Consider the following 15571-nt stretch of genomic DNA (forward strand, 5'->3'; position numbering starts at 1 on the left):
AGGCAAGAACGGAGGTCTTTTCTTTTCGTTTTTTTTTTTCTTTGTTAGTGGAGAGCCAAACCAGCATTGAGCAAAACTCGAGTTTTTGTTTTTGTTTTTGTTTTTTTCGCTTTGTTTAAACAATTTTTTTTGTCTTCATTACTTTCACTGTTTAAGTAAACTTCAACCTCTACATTTGAAGCACGAAGGAGTAAGGTGGAACTTTGCATGTTACTATCTGTTCTAGCGATATCACAAACAAAACGATAGTAATTGCTGTTTTAGGACTAGAACGAATTGATATGCATAGAGTAATGTCCGGGGCCACAACTAACGAGATGATAATGATAAAATAAATTAAGCATATTGGTTTATTTATTGGGCCGCTCCTGCATCTAGAGTTTCATTCTCGTTACCATGTTGCACTGCAAAATAATTTATTTCGAATCGTTATTCGCTAGACAAAATCATATTTGTAACGAGGTAATGCGCCTTTTCGGAGGGCGTAGGGCTCTGTCAGGCTTCGCCTTCCTTCTCCCCCCCCCCCCCCTCCCCCCCGCTTTCCCGGGAAATTAAAAAAATTACGACTATGGAACCGCGCAAAATGTCGCCCGTAAAGCTACCGCTTTAATGGGCGACGAAATAACAGAAACATGATACGGCCATTTTGCGTATTGATTTTATCTATCCGAGAAAAAAAGTGTCAGAAGAGGGCCACAAGTCATATAAAGAAACATCCCATAACTCCTCGCCTGAAGTTGGCGAGGGCAAGACAAAATAGCAAAGACACGCCACGCAAAAAAACAATTGTGTAGTAATTTTGCTTCCACGCACAAAAAGAGTTTTATAATGCCTGAAAACAAAACTAAAAGGCGTGAAGTTGGACTGTCTATTTAGCATAATTAGAGGGAAAAAAAACAGCGCGAGAAAACACAGGTTTATACACGTCTTCACTTCAAGAACTGTAGTAAAAGACGTCCGGCTTTTCGTGGACCACTGCTGATTACCCCCGTTATATGGAGAACCACGGCATATGTAGGTGCATTTTAGATTAGATATATGCTATCTTATTAAGACGTTCACGTTTGAAACGCCAAAACCATGTCTTCTTCCCTCGGCAACTAAAGCTTGCAAGAACTACTTCGCGGCGTATGAACAATGCGAAAACCTTCTTTTTTAAAAGGAAACTGAAGCGGTTCTCTATTTGAAGGAAAACACCTCAATCATCGACATAGATCACAAAGATTGAGATCGTTTTTTTTCAATTTGGGGCATGGAGGCTGCAGAAATTAATTGTTAAAGTATCGCTGAAGCCCCTCCTTCCCGGGCCGTGATGTCATATTCGGATTTCTCGGAATCTCCGCTCTCGCGCATCTTCAGTGCCTGGCAAAGTTATGCTCGTGCTCTCTCGCTGTTTTCAAAAAGTTCAGAAATAGACGTCACGAATGGTGTCAGTTTGAGGGAATATTCCTGGCAAGCTTGCATTTGCAAGCGCTGCCCACACGAGCGATACACGCTTAGCGGCCCAAAGATCCTAGCATGACATCACGACTGGTCGGAGGTTTTTTCTGTTTTCTCGCGTTTAGTGACATCTTCGGGCAAAACGAACGCGGTATTCACATTCACGGGATAAAAGTGCGTTAGAATTCACCTCCAACTCGGTTTTTTTTTTCATTAGGTGCTTCAGCTTCCTTTAAATGCGAAAGCATTTATCGTCCCACAAATCAAAGCCGACGGCGTCTGTAGCCGTTGTCTGTAGCTGCGAAAAACGGCATCTAAATGCCCATTGCCTTAGCGAAACGGCATTTAAATTCCCATTGGCTTCTACGTCACGGCAGCCGGCGGGGCGCTCAAGGTCAAAGCGGACGCGCCTCAAAAATAAAACACAAAGAAAAGCACAGCAACGCAGATGCATAGCCGCAGAAGCTGTGGAGCCGGCGGGTGCACCGCGCCTGCGCAGCGGAAGAGCCTGATGTCACCGCAAGAGCGCCGTCTGAAAATGGAAGACGTGGCGCGCTTCTTGTAAGAATGCGCTGTGTGTAGGAATGCTTTCGCATTCCCGTAACTGCCGATTTCTTCTTGAGGTGACGAGTAGAAAGAAAAAAATAAAAAAAGACACAGTTTAAACTGTATCTGTGTTCTCTTTTCTCAAATCCTCCGTTTTTGCATGCTATTTTTTTACTATTCAAAATAAAAGATGTTCGGATGAATCCCCAATCTCAAAATGCAACATTGGCGATAATAATAGTCAGTATTATTTTGTGCTCTCAGCCTATACCGATAGAGACCAAAAAGTCCCACCAAGTCGGTTTTATATCGATAGGAGAAAACCAAAAAAATCTTGAATAAGGTCTTATCAATATCAAGGGAAAACCCAAAACACCTCGAACATGGAGAAACCCAAGGTTTGGGAGAAGAAGACTTTATCTGCAGCTTTATTTTATGTTTACCCGAAACACAGCAGCCGCAGAATTTTCCCAGGTGCTGCATAATTATCGCGAAACTACAGCCCTTATCTTGTTTCCTTCTCTTATCGGTACCGGGATGTTTTCCAGGCATTCGGGTCGCGCGCTTGTTTCCTGAAGGTTAAAGAATCCGACGCCCGTGTCATGTTTTATAGTTTTGCATGCAGTTTTTTTTTGTTTTTTTTTTCTCTCTTCTGAAGCAGGAATCTCAAAACCGCGGGCCGCGGACCAGGTCCGGCCCGCGTAAGTCTTCCGACCGGCCCGTGGCTGGCCGCTCCCATTCCATTAAAGCCGGGCCCGCGGCCCGCTTGAAGATATCAGAAAGAACGAGGGAAACAGCATCGTAATGCGGGTCCTCTCGCCATATTTTTCATTGAATGAATTATGAACACCAGCCACCCTTGCTTTATGTCTGGGTAACTGTTTTGGAATTATTTTGCGTTCTCATGAAGTGTGCTTCGTGTTCTCTGTCGCAATTATTGCATACTGTGAGCATGAGTTTTGACATGTTCATTAGTATTTTGCACTGCGTGAACGTGCCATATTTTTCATGAAGATATATTTAGGCCTGGTGAGTTTGTTTCGTCACAACTGTTGGGTAATGTCAAAATAAGCTAAAACTTAAATTTCAAATTTAAGGATATGTATTATTCACCTTAAAGCAGGGGTCACACTGATCATAAACCATACAAAATACAGTCTGAAAGCACAAGTCTCCGCAATATCCGTGGTTCGAATGCCACGTGTCACGCGGCATTCGAAGGATGTATCTCGCTGTGACTCTCGTTCGAATATGTTTGCAGACCGTCTTTTGTATGGTGTGGAACATTCGGATCATCCGTGCATCGCATGTCGCGTGCAAGTTTACTCCTTGAGCTGGTTGCCATGCTTCAGACGAAGCGCGGATGCTCCTGTGACTTTCGACATAAGCAGACGAAATCTCCCGTAATAAAACGTAACGTAAGCATACGGGGCTGTGTGAACCGGGCTTTACTCTAATATTCATTTCTGTGCTTAAATGCTTATTTGTGATTATTTATTTAGCTTTTCCTCGTTCTTTCAATACTCCTTCGCTTTTCGGCCCTCGAGACCACGACAGATTCCTAATCCGTCCTCTTAGTGAAAAAGCTTGGAGACCACATTTCTAAAGCATGGAAGTGGGAAGAGAAGGCGCCATACCGGCTTAAGCCAGCCAAACCAGAAAATCCAAAGTGAAGCAGGAAGTAAAGGTCGCGGCCTGTGGCAACGCCCCCAAGTGCGACCAAAGCTGCTTGAAAACAGCTGTTGGAGCCAAATCAGCTGATCTTTCCATCCAATAACGTAGTTTGGTTTTGGTCATCGTTGGGGACGTGTCCCTGTAAACGAAAGTCTCAGCCGGCTTCACCTCTGGTGGTCTCATGCCGCCTCCAGAAGCTCCCTAGCTTCATGTTCTAAAAGAACAACAATTTAAGAAAAAGAAACTTGCGCAAGGTTTTTTTGTTTTTTTTTCAGCCCTGGGAATTATGGTGGGAAAACTATACTTTGTTTCAGCTTTGGTCCGAGCGCGGTCGATGTTATGAGCCGAAGGGCCAATCAAACATCGCAAAAAGTGGAGCGTCATCGCGTGCTCTCTGCGCTTGATAAGACTAGCCGGCGGAGGAGCACGCACAGAGACACGGCGAATACCGGCTGGTCCTATCAACTGCAGAGAGCACGCCATGACGTTGTGCCTCTTTCGCTATTTGATTGGCTCTACGGCACATAACATCGGCCGCGCTCGGACCGAAGCTGAAACAAAGTATAGAAAAACAACTAGATTGGTTAATCACTCAACAAATGAACTTAAAAGGTAGGAGTAGCTTTTTTTAAGTTTTATTTTTGGGGGCCTCATGCAGCTGGAGAATGGTCGCTCGAACTACTTATTGTCTAGCCGTGAGGTGAAATGTTGCTTCAACATTTGTAGTAGGCGCTACAAGACGACAGATATCGTGCTTCTACGCGGATAGAAACCGAAACTATCCAGCCGAAGCGAGGTTGTCATGTCGACGTTCCCAAAGTTCGTCAAAACTATTTACTTATTTAGTTGATGAAGTAAATTATTCCACCTACTGTTTAGTGGCCCCGTTGCCACAAACTTTGCCCCACGTGTAAAAAACATCCACAACCTTGTCCTATTTTTTTTTTTTTGTCAACATTATGGTTTCTCTGGAAACAGCCTGTAGAGAAGGGGGCTATAAACACTGAGTTTTTTGTGATTCGGCCCGAGATAAAATATTTAGATAGCCCCGAATGTGTGGGAACACATTTTGATGAAACACTCTCGAACTCGACAAACAAATTCTAGTTATGAGGCTTTCAAAATCTGTAGAGTTACGAACTGTGTTTTATTTAAGATGAGTGCAGTTATTTTCAACCCGGTTCACTGCCCCGTGTCCCGACCGTAATGTGACCGGATCCTCATACCAGTCAAATGACGCTGCGCCTGGTCGTTTACAGACAATGTGCCAATCATAGCGAATGCGCAAACAAACAAACAGCTTGAATAAAATCCAACAAAGGCAAAGACAGTTTATTGTAAATTACGTGAGATGACTCAAAAGCTCGTAATAAGACCTTAAAGTCAAGCAACACTTACGGGTTTTCCCGCTCATTTTAATCAAAAAGACAACCAATTTAATCCGAGTGCCATCCGATTTAGTCCCAGTGCAACCGAATTTTGTCCGTCCGGCAATCAATTTATTCCCCAACTTATACCTGTGCTTATTTATTTTCAGTGGTGGAGTTTCGCTTATACTTGTGATAACTTAGAGTAATTGTTTATAAAATTTGATTTTGTTGAGGACAACTGATATTTTGGTCACTATTTCGACTATTTCAAGTTATTAGTCGTCCGATTGACGAAGCTTAAGTGACATGTTGATTACTATTTTGGTAACCTCCAGTTATTAGTGGCGCACTCTACTTCAATTTAGCTCAATTTGAGTTTTGTTTACTCTTTATATGTACTAATGAAACCTCTTGACGCCGAATACGATGGCAGGCACTTCTATCTCTATTTGTGAGTCGTTCAGTTCGGTAGTTGTCAGCACCCTTGAGGCGTATTCGACCAGTCTGAAAACAACCTTGCTTACATCATTAGCCAAAACTGCTCCTAAGCCATAATTAGACACATCGCAGGTCAACCGAACAGGTTTACTTGGACAATACAACATCAAAACAACGGCACCCCAAAGAAGCTCCTTAGCTTTTCTCACAAACTGTTCACATTCTTTGGACCACAGCATGCCAAAATACTTCAAAGCTCGTGAACATCTGTTGGAGGAGGGGGGGGGGGGGGGCGCTTTCGTCCGATTCCACCTTTTCGGGGGGCGATCGAAGACCATTTTTGTCAAGCACGTACCCGAGATACTTCACTGCTCTCAGTCTGGTTCTTGCCCCAATTAACTTCGTAACCACTAAGTAAATGGCGTTAATTTAAAGTCAACTGTGTGAATCGTAACAGGTATTAACTACGAGAGTAATCCAAGTATTAGCTGAACTTATATGAAGTCGCCTATGCCAATAATAATTCAATGTAATCAACTGAGAAACTAAAAGTTTGATTTTAATAGGTTGTTTCCGTCTACATTACCTATATAACAAAAAAGTAATCAGAATTTCGAAGGTGCTTCTACCAAATTATTTTTCTCAATAGTTCCTCAAAGTAATCGAGAAAGTAATGAAACATTACCATAGAGGAGATTAAACACCGGACGACTCGCTAGTATATAGACGGAGAAGCGTGTCGTCCGGTTTTCGTCCTCTGTGTTACTCTCCTCTAACACCGTAACTTAACCAGCACGTTTCATTTGTACGAGCCTAATAAAAAATGTTTGTTGAGCTATCATCGTTTAAATTGTGTATTAATAGGTCGAAGTAATTAGAAGTGACACTTTAAGTCAGCGGTGTCAATAGCGAGAAGTAACGAAAAGAGTTATAATAAATAGCAGTTGTACTTATTTCATCTCAACTGTATCATTAATAAGTAAAAGTAATGAGAAAGAGTACACAAAATGTCAGTTAAACCAAATAAAATCGAGTGCGCCACTAATATTTCCATGTTACGAAAAGACTAATCAACATGTCAGTCGTGCTACTAGTAACTCCAAGAGATTAAAATCGCTATCAAAATATCAGTAGTCCCCAACAAAATCTAAATGTATAAACAATTACTCTAATTTACCAAACGTGAGAGCGAAACACAAGAAAAAAACTAGCATGTGTATATTCTGGATTGAATTGACGGACCACAGGATTAATTTTGATTGCGCTGGGACTAATTGAATGGTACCTGAATTAAATTGAATGACATTCGGGTTAAATTAACCACCATTTGGATTAAAATGAGTGGGATAACCTGTAGAATGATCGCCAAGAGGATTCCGGCCTCCACATTCTGACAGGCCGACGAAAAAACTGGGAACATAAAAAACAAGATAATTTAATTGGTAGAATTATTCATAATAAGAAAAAAAATAAAGCCTTAAAAAAATTTAATAAAAAGCAATTGATTACAAGTAACGCATTATGTATAAATCTTGCTCTCGAATAGTCGGCCGTGGCCGAGGACGGCTTCGGAAATTGACGGCTATATTAGGTTCTAGTTCTACATCGCTACTATATAGACGTTCAGCTCTTGCAGAAGAAACACACAAGCAACTGAAATTGCACATTCCCCTTTGTAGTAGGTATTTTTATGTAACTTGAAGTATAAAATCTAGTGTTATAAGGGCATCTCTGGATGACGTCTATCTGCTAAGTCCATTAATAAATTTAGCCGGACGAGTGTATGTATGTAATCTCGTCAACAACTCATTGTGAAACAAACACTTCTTCGGCAGGTGGATTTGATTGAACTGCAAATAGTCAAGCTTCCTCTTTCTCTCTTCCAGATCTTTTTGAGGGCGACATCATGGTCCGCAATACAACGGTGAGCTTCTTTTTTTTTTTTTTTTTTACTCTTTATTTGTGCAAACCTGGTTGTGATCTGACAAACAAATATTCTTCGCTGGTATTCAATTTTATTTTTTTTTGTTCAATTTAATGTATTCATTTCTTAGGGGCCCTTCTTTATGGGCGTTATTTAAGGAGGGAGCTGACGAAGTAAGAAATCTGCAATAAAAACAAGCACGAACAAAAATACAATTAAACACACCATACCGCGAGCAAAACTTAAGTGCAGTGCAAAAGAAAATAAACGCCAAAGGGTAAGCAACTGATAAAACATGTGCGTAAAAATTGCGACAACAGGAGAGCTAGAAATAAGTTATACACCTGGGAGACGAACCGGTCATTATTCCGGTTTTGTTTGGGTAGGGCTATGTGCATTTTATTCTGGTTTCCTTCCGGTTCAGTGATGGATTCGAAAAAAAAAAAAAACGGTTCGGTCAGCGGTTCCACCATTCGCGACCCGATTCAAACCGGCGTTTAGAAGAAAAATTTCACAGCTCCCAGTTGTTCAGGGGCGATGCAACAATTTTCGTACTTTGCGCAAATCCCGCTTAGAACGGATCCCTGACATTAATTACCTATGAAACACGCGTTCGTGTTTCACCCCTCGCAATAGTAGTCCCACAAAAAAAAAAAATTAAGAAAACGAGCAGCGCTCATTTGCTCAACTTACAGCAAGAACAAGTGGCCACGTGATCTGGAGCCGATTATATGCCGCCAATGTTGATCATAGCCACGCGCTGGGGTTGGCAAAGCACAGGAATCGCGCTGAGTTCGAGTGTTATGGCTCCGCTATTCTCGTCACTGCAGCGATTGGACAAGGGGCCACTACCCGAATGCTTCTCGAGCCTAATTATCACGAGCCCGAATCGAGTGCCACGCAATGCTCGGGTCCAATCTATGAACCGCATTCAAATATCGTCACCGGGGTGTACTGCGATCCCCACGTTACGTCATCAAATTTTGCAAAGGAAAGATTCATTGAAAATGATCGATTTTGTCCTTGAAATTACACCGCAACGAAGGAGTTTCTTGGCCAGTGGTGCTGCGTGCGAGTATCCTTGAGTCCCACTAGTGCCAGTAAGCTCTTGTAAAGTGAAAAAAACATTCCAAATGAATATCGTTGCACCGCTCCTTTAACACGACGTTACTTCCGTTAAAATAAAAAGGTCATCAAACGCCATGCTGCGGAACCTAGGACAGCAAAATAAATATAGAGCCACGTTTATATGAATGCGACTTAGTCGCATCGACTGTAATTGTCGTATTCAATGCGGTCATGTAAACGGCACAATGCCCTAAGGAAGCGCATCGCATTCACGTCGCTAGACAGAAGTATATCGAGACGGCGGATGCGCATTCATTCAGCCCTTGCAAACGGAGGTCATATCGAACTTTAGAACGGGCAGGATTATGGGAAGGCGCTCGATGCGGGATTGAGTGAAAGCTGATAACATGGGGGCGGCCAACCTCGTCGACGGCGCGGAGTGCGGTCCCGTGTGTTCAACCGCAGGTTTGTTTCTCTCAAGAAGAAATGCGAGCTTTTATTGCCACCATAGGTGAGGGGAATATAGCTTAGCTGCCCGGTGAGGGCGGCCCCGGTTCAAGCCTTGCGAAGTACGACTTGCGCGTACTTCGTGCAAGGAGCAAGGAGCAAGACAAAACTGGCAAGGAGCAAGACAAAACTGGGACGTGAAATCCTAGAGGCACTTGCCATTGAGGAAAAAGGCGATGACTGCCTTAGTGCACCTTCTCTCGTGCTGCACAAGAAAAAAATATTTCTTCGAGGGTAAAAATTTTAAGGTGAATTAGGAAGCAAAAAAGAGGAAAAGAGAATTGTTCCCTCAAGTGGGGCTCCTAGTAGAAGAGGAAGAAAAACAAAATCAGTTGTTAGTCCAACGGTGTGAATGGTCTTTTCTTTATGTGTATGTTTTTTTTTTTTTCAAATTCAGCTGGCCTTAAGGGAGCTAGGAACCAACTAGCTCAGCTCACGCCTGTTACAGATTAGATTTCCTCACGTTTTGTTAAAAAAAAATAAAGACTAGCTTTCGAAAGAGTCGTTTTATTTCAAGCGATGCATATAATAAATCGCTGCTCTTTTTTAGAGATTGTCCTGTTCAATTAAAGCACAGTTATACTTGAGACATGTCGTCGCAAGAACATTTATAAGTATTAAAAGGGGCCGCCACAAAGCAGTGGGCAAGTCCTGATTGAAATAGGCGAGCGGATAGAACGCTACGGAGCGAGTTCTCAAGGAGATTCCAACGTACGGAACACTTCGCCACGTTCTAGTATGTCACGTGACCTGTAATATATATATAATGTTCCCAACGCTGAAAGCATCGTTTCTTCCTTTAACAATCAAACCTTGTAAGAACTAATTCCCGCAGCGCATGAATAAGGCGCAACACTTCCTTTTTCTTGAGGTGACAGCGAGTGTATAGGTACAATAGTCCCCGTAGGTTGACATCTGAGTCTCAAAACTAACCCCTGCAGAAATAAAAGATAAAGACTGCATTCTACGACTATCAACCCCCAAAAAAAGAAAATCACAATTTCAGCAAGAAACGTTTACTAATGTAAACTAGGAGATAAGGCCGATTAGATATTCGGCTGGGGCAAATAGTCCGTGTACGGCAAGGAACCTCTATTGTAGCACACACCCAAGCATAAAATAAAAAAAAAAAACAAGAGTCAAGGTCGCCGCCTGCTTGTTTATCACTCATGCTTCATAATGAAATATCAGTCTGATACTGTTTATCGCTTCCGTACTTTCAAACTCTTCTCGCTGGGAAGTACTCAAAGCACGGGAAGGGAAAATAAATGGTTCTTTATTCTCTATTTTCTTTTATTCTGCAGCGTGATCAGGCATTATCACAAAACACAAGCAAATATGAAAAAAAAAATGGACGCGGTGCGGTTTTAGCAGTTTAAGATTCGGAGCATTTCATTCCTTTATGGTGTTGACAAGAAAAGAAGCTTAACTCAATCATGTCTCGCTGCATAGTTAGTGTGCTGAATGAATGTGGTATTTATTTACGTTGTGACATTAAACTCGAAGAAATAAATAAGACAAACTATTAATAATGTAGGTTTATAATAGACAGAAAATAAAAACTCCTAGTGTAATGGCTTTTCGAATGAGTAACAATAAATGTCATACAACTTTTTTTTTATGATTTGATTAATGGTCGCACCATACCAACACAAAGCGGGCATCGCGGTTTCGTGTTCGTTTTAACTTTTGAGTGTGATTTTTTTTTTTTGGAAGGGTGTTAGACACTGTAGGCGTGCTTCAAAACGTACTTAGGCAAGATGGAGGCCTCTTTTGCATTTTGAATTCATATTTCCTTAAAACTTCGGCGCAAAAATATAGGTTCTCGTCCTGCCTGTCTATGCTGGAACGCCAACTGCATGATGTAGAAAACTGCTACGGGCACTGATTGGCTTTTCTCTCGGGTCACGTGACATGACGTTGAAATGCAGTTTTTCTCTATGCAGTCTGTCTATGCTGGAACGCCAACTGCATGATGTAGAAAACTGCATCGGCACTGATTGGCTTTTCTCTCGGGTCACGTGACATGACGTTGAAATGCAGTTTTTCTCTATGCAGTCTGTCTATACTGGAACGCCAACTGCATGATGTAGAAAACTGCATCGGGCACTGATTGGCTTTTCTCTCGGGTCACGTGACATGACGTTGAAATGCAGTTTTTCTCTATGCAGTCTGTCTATGCTGGAACGCCAACTGCATGATGTAGAAAACTGCTACGGGCACTGATTGGCTTTTCTCTCGGGTCACGTGACATGACGTTGAAATGCAGTTTTTCTCTATGCAGTCTGTCTATGCTGGAACGCCAACTGCATGATGTAGAAAACTGCTACGGGCACTGATTGGCTTTTCTCTCGGGTCACGTGACATGACGTTGAAATGCAGTTTTTCTCTATGCAGTCTGTCTATGCTGGAACGCCAACTGCATGATGTAGAAAACTGCATCGGGCACTGATTGGCTTTTCTCTCGGGTCACGTGACATGACGTTGAAATGCAGTTTTTCCCTATGCAGTCTGTCTATGCTGGAACGCCAACTGCATGATGTAGAAAACTGCATCGGGCACTGATTGGCTTTTCTCTCGGGTCACGTGACATGACGTTGAAATGCAGTTTTTCCCTATGCAGTCTGTCTATGCTGGAACGCCAACTGCATGATGTAGAAAACTGCATCGGGCACTGATTGGCTTTTCTCTCGGGTCACGTGACATGACGTTGAAATGCAGTTTTTCCCTATGCAGTCTGTCTATGCTGGAACGCCAACTGCACGATGTAGAAAACTGCATCGGGCACTGATTGGCTTTTCTCTCGGGTCACGTGACATGACGTTGAAATGCAGTTTTTCCCTATGCAGTCTGTCTATGCTGGAACGCCAACTGCATGATGTAGAAAACTGCATCGGGCACTGATTGGCTTTTCTCTCGGGTCACGTGACATGACGTTGAAATGCAGTTTTTCCCTATGCAGTCTGTCTATGCTGGAACGCCAACTGCATGATGTACAAAACTGCTACGGGCACTGATTGGCTTTTCTCTCGGGTCACGTGACATGACGTTGAAATGCAGTTTTTCTCTATGCAGTCTGTCTATGCTGGAACGCCAACTGCATGATGTAGAAAACTGCATCGGGCACTGATTGGCTTTTCTCTCGGGTCACGTGACATGACGTTGAAATGCAGTTTTTCCCTATGCAGTCTGTCTATGCTGGAACGCCAACTGCATGATGTAGAAAACTGCATCGGGCACTGATTGGCTTTTCTCTCGGGTCACGTGACATGACGTTGAAATGCAGTTTTTCCCTATGCAGTCTGTCTATGCTGGAACGCCAACTGCATGATGTAGAAAACTGCATCGGGCACTGATTGGCTTTTCTCTCGGGTCACGTGACATGACGTTGAAATGCAGTTTTTCCCTATGCAGTCTGTCTATGCTGGAACGCCAACTGCATGATGTAGAAAACTGCATCGGGCACTGATTGGCTTTTCTCTCGGGTCACGTGACATGACGTTGAAATGCAGTTTTTCCCTATGCAGTCTGTCTATGCTGGAACGCCAACTGCATGATGTAGAAAACTGCATCGGGCACTGATTGGCTTTTCTCTCGGGTCACGTGACATGACGTTGAAATGCAGTTTTTCTCTATGCAGTCTGTCTATGCTGGAACGCCAACTGCATGATGTAGAAAACTGCATCGGGCACTGATTGGCTTTTCTCTCGGGTCACGTGACATGACGTTGAAATGCAGTTTTTCCCTATGCAGTCTGTCTATGCTGGAACGCCAACTGCATGATGTAGAAAACTGCATCGGGCACTGATTGGCTTTTCTCTCGGGTCACGTGACATGACGTTGAAATGCAGTTTTTCCCTATGCAGTCTGTCTATGCTGGAACGCCAACTGCATGATGTAGAAAACTGCATCGGGCACTGATTGGCTTTTCTCTCGGGTCACGTGACATGACGTTGAAATGCAGTTTTTCCATATGCAGTCTGTCTATGCTGGAACGCCAACTGCATGATGTAGAAAACTGCATCGGGCACTGATTGGCTTTTCTCTCGGGTCACGTGACATGACGTTGAAATGCAGTTTTTCGCTATGCAGTCTGTCTATGCTGGAACGCCAACTGCATGATGTAGAAAACTGCATCGGGCACTGATTGGCTTTTCTCTCGGGTCACGTGACATGACGTTGAAATGCAGTTTTTCCCAATGCAGTCTGTCTATGCTGGAACGCCAACTGCATGATGTAGAAAACTGCATCGGGCACTGATTGGCTTTTCTCTCGGGTCACGTGACATGACGTTGAAATGCAGTTTTTCCCTATGCAGTCTGTCTATGCTGGAACGCCAACTGCGTGATGTAGAAAACTGCATCGGGCACTGATTGGCTTTTCTCTCGGGTCACGTGACATGACGTTGAAATGTAGTTTTTCCCTATGCAGTCTGTCTATGCTGGAACGCCAACTGCATATGTAGAAAACTGCATCGGGCACTGATTGGCTTTTCTCTCGGGTCACGTGACATGACGTTGAAATGCAGTTTTTCCCTATGCAGTCTGTCTATGCTGGAACGCCAACTGCATGATGTAGAAAACTGCATCGGGCACTGATTGGCTTTTCTCTCGGGTCACGTGACATGACGTTGAAATGCAGTTTTTCCCTATGCAGTCTGTCTATGCTGGAACGCCAACTGCATGATGTAGAAAACTGCATCGGGCACTGATTGGCTTTTCTCTCGGGTCACGTGACATGACGTTGAAATGCAGTTTTTCCCTATGCAGTCTGTCTATGCTGGAACGCCAACTGCATGATGTAGAAAACTGCATCGGGCACTGATTGGCTTTTCTCTCGGGTCACGTGACATGACGTTGAAATGCAGTTTTTCCCTATGCAGTCTGTCTATGCTGGAACGCCAACTGCATGATGTAGAAAACTGCATCGGGCACTGATTGGCTTTTCTCTCGGGTCACGTGACATGACGTTGAAATGCAGTTTTTCCCTATGCAGTCTGTCTATGCTGGAACGCCAACTGCATGATGTAGAAAACTGCATCGGGCACTGATTGGCTTTTCTCTCGGGTCACGTGACATGACGTTGAAATGCAGTTTTTCCCTATGCAGTCTGTCTATGCTGGAACGCCAACTGCATGATGTAGAAAACTGCATCGGGCACTGATTGGCTTTTCTCTCGGGTCACGTGACATGACGTTGAAATGCAGTTTTTCCCTATGCAGTCTGTCTATGCTGGAACGCCAACTGCATGATGTAGAAAACTGCATCGGGCACTGATTGGCTTTTCTCTCGGGTCACGTGACATGACATTGAAATGCAGTTTTTCCCTATGCAGTCTGTCTATGCTGGAACGCCAACTGCATGATGTAGAAAACTGCATCGGGCACTGATTGGCTTTTCTCTCGGGTCACGTGACATGACGTTGAAATGCAGTTTTTCCCTATGCAGTCTGTCTATGCTGGAACGCCAACTGCATGATGTAGAAAACTGCATCGGGCACTGATTGGCTTTTCTCTCGGGTCACGTGACATGACGTTGAAATGCAGTTTTTCCCTATGCAGTCTGTCTATGCTGGAACGCCAACTGCATGATGTAGAAAACTGCATCGGGCACTGATTGGCTTTTCTCTCGGGTCACGTGACATGACGTTGAAATGCAGTTTTTCCCTATGCAGTCTGTCTATGCTGGAACGCCAACTGCATGATGTAGAAAACTGCATCGGGCACTGATTGGCTTTTCTCTCGGGTCACGTGACATGACGTTGAAATGCAGTTTTTCCCTATGCAGTCTGTCTATGCTGGAACGCCAACTGCATGATGTAGAAAACTGCATCGGGCACTGATTGGCTTTTCTCTCGGGTCACGTGACATGACGTTGAAATGCAGTTTTTCCCTATGCAGTCTGTCTATGCTGGAACGCCAACTGCACGATGTAGAAAACTGCATCGGGCACTGATTGGCTTTTCTCTCGGGTCACGTGACATGACGTTGAAATGCAGTTTTTCCCTATGCAGTCTGTCTATGCTGGAACGCCAACTGCATGATGTAGAAAACTGCATCGGGCACTGATTGGCTTTTCTCTCGGGTCACGTGACATGACGTTGAAATGCAGTTTTTCCCTATGCAGTCTGTCTATGCTGGAACGCCAACTGCATGATGTACAAAACTGCTACGGGCACTGATTGGCTTTTCTCTCGGGTCACGTGACATGACGTTGAAATGCAGTTTTTCTCTATGCAGTCTGTCTATGCTGGAACGCCAACTGCATGATGTAGAAAACTGCATCGGGCACTGATTGGCTTTTCTCTCGGGTCACGTGACATGACGTTGAAATGCAGTTTTTCCCTATGCAGTCTGTCTATGCTGGAACGCCAACTGCATGATGTAGAAAACTGCATCGGGCACTGATTGGCTTTTCTCTCGGGTCACGTGACATGACGTTGAAATGCAGTTTTTCCCTATGCAGTCTGTCTATGCTGGAACGCCAACTGCATGATGTAGAAAACTGCATCGGGCACTGATTGGCTTTTCTCTCGGGTCACGTGACATGACGTTGAAATGCAGTTTTTCCCTATGCAGTCTGTCTATGCTGGAACGCCAACTGCA

General features: G+C 43.7%; 1 protein-coding gene across 4 annotated transcripts in view; it reads left to right on the top strand.

The window, feature by feature from the left end:
- The window catches only part of LOC115325687 (zinc metalloproteinase nas-14), an 87152-nt gene that overhangs the window by 28250 nt on the left and 43331 nt on the right, over nt 1-15571 (top strand). Inside the window, exon 1 of one of the 4 annotated variants that reach the window (XM_040213215.2) lies at nt 7358-7392. The exons of 2 other annotated variants lie outside the window; for them this stretch is intronic. In XM_040213215.2, coding sequence (XP_040069149.1) covers nt 7375-7392 — 18 coding nt within the window. In that variant the 5' untranslated portion in view covers nt 7358-7374. Of the gene's footprint in view, nt 1-7357; nt 7393-15571 lie in introns of those variants that run through there. One more of the 4 variants, XM_040213216.2, reaches the window with a different exon arrangement.

This window comes from Ixodes scapularis, unplaced genomic scaffold (assembly GCF_016920785.2).
Source record: "Ixodes scapularis isolate PalLabHiFi unplaced genomic scaffold, ASM1692078v2 PGA_scaffold3__209_contigs__length_174095766, whole genome shotgun sequence".
NCBI lineage: Eukaryota > Metazoa > Arthropoda > Arachnida > Ixodida > Ixodidae > Ixodes > Ixodes scapularis.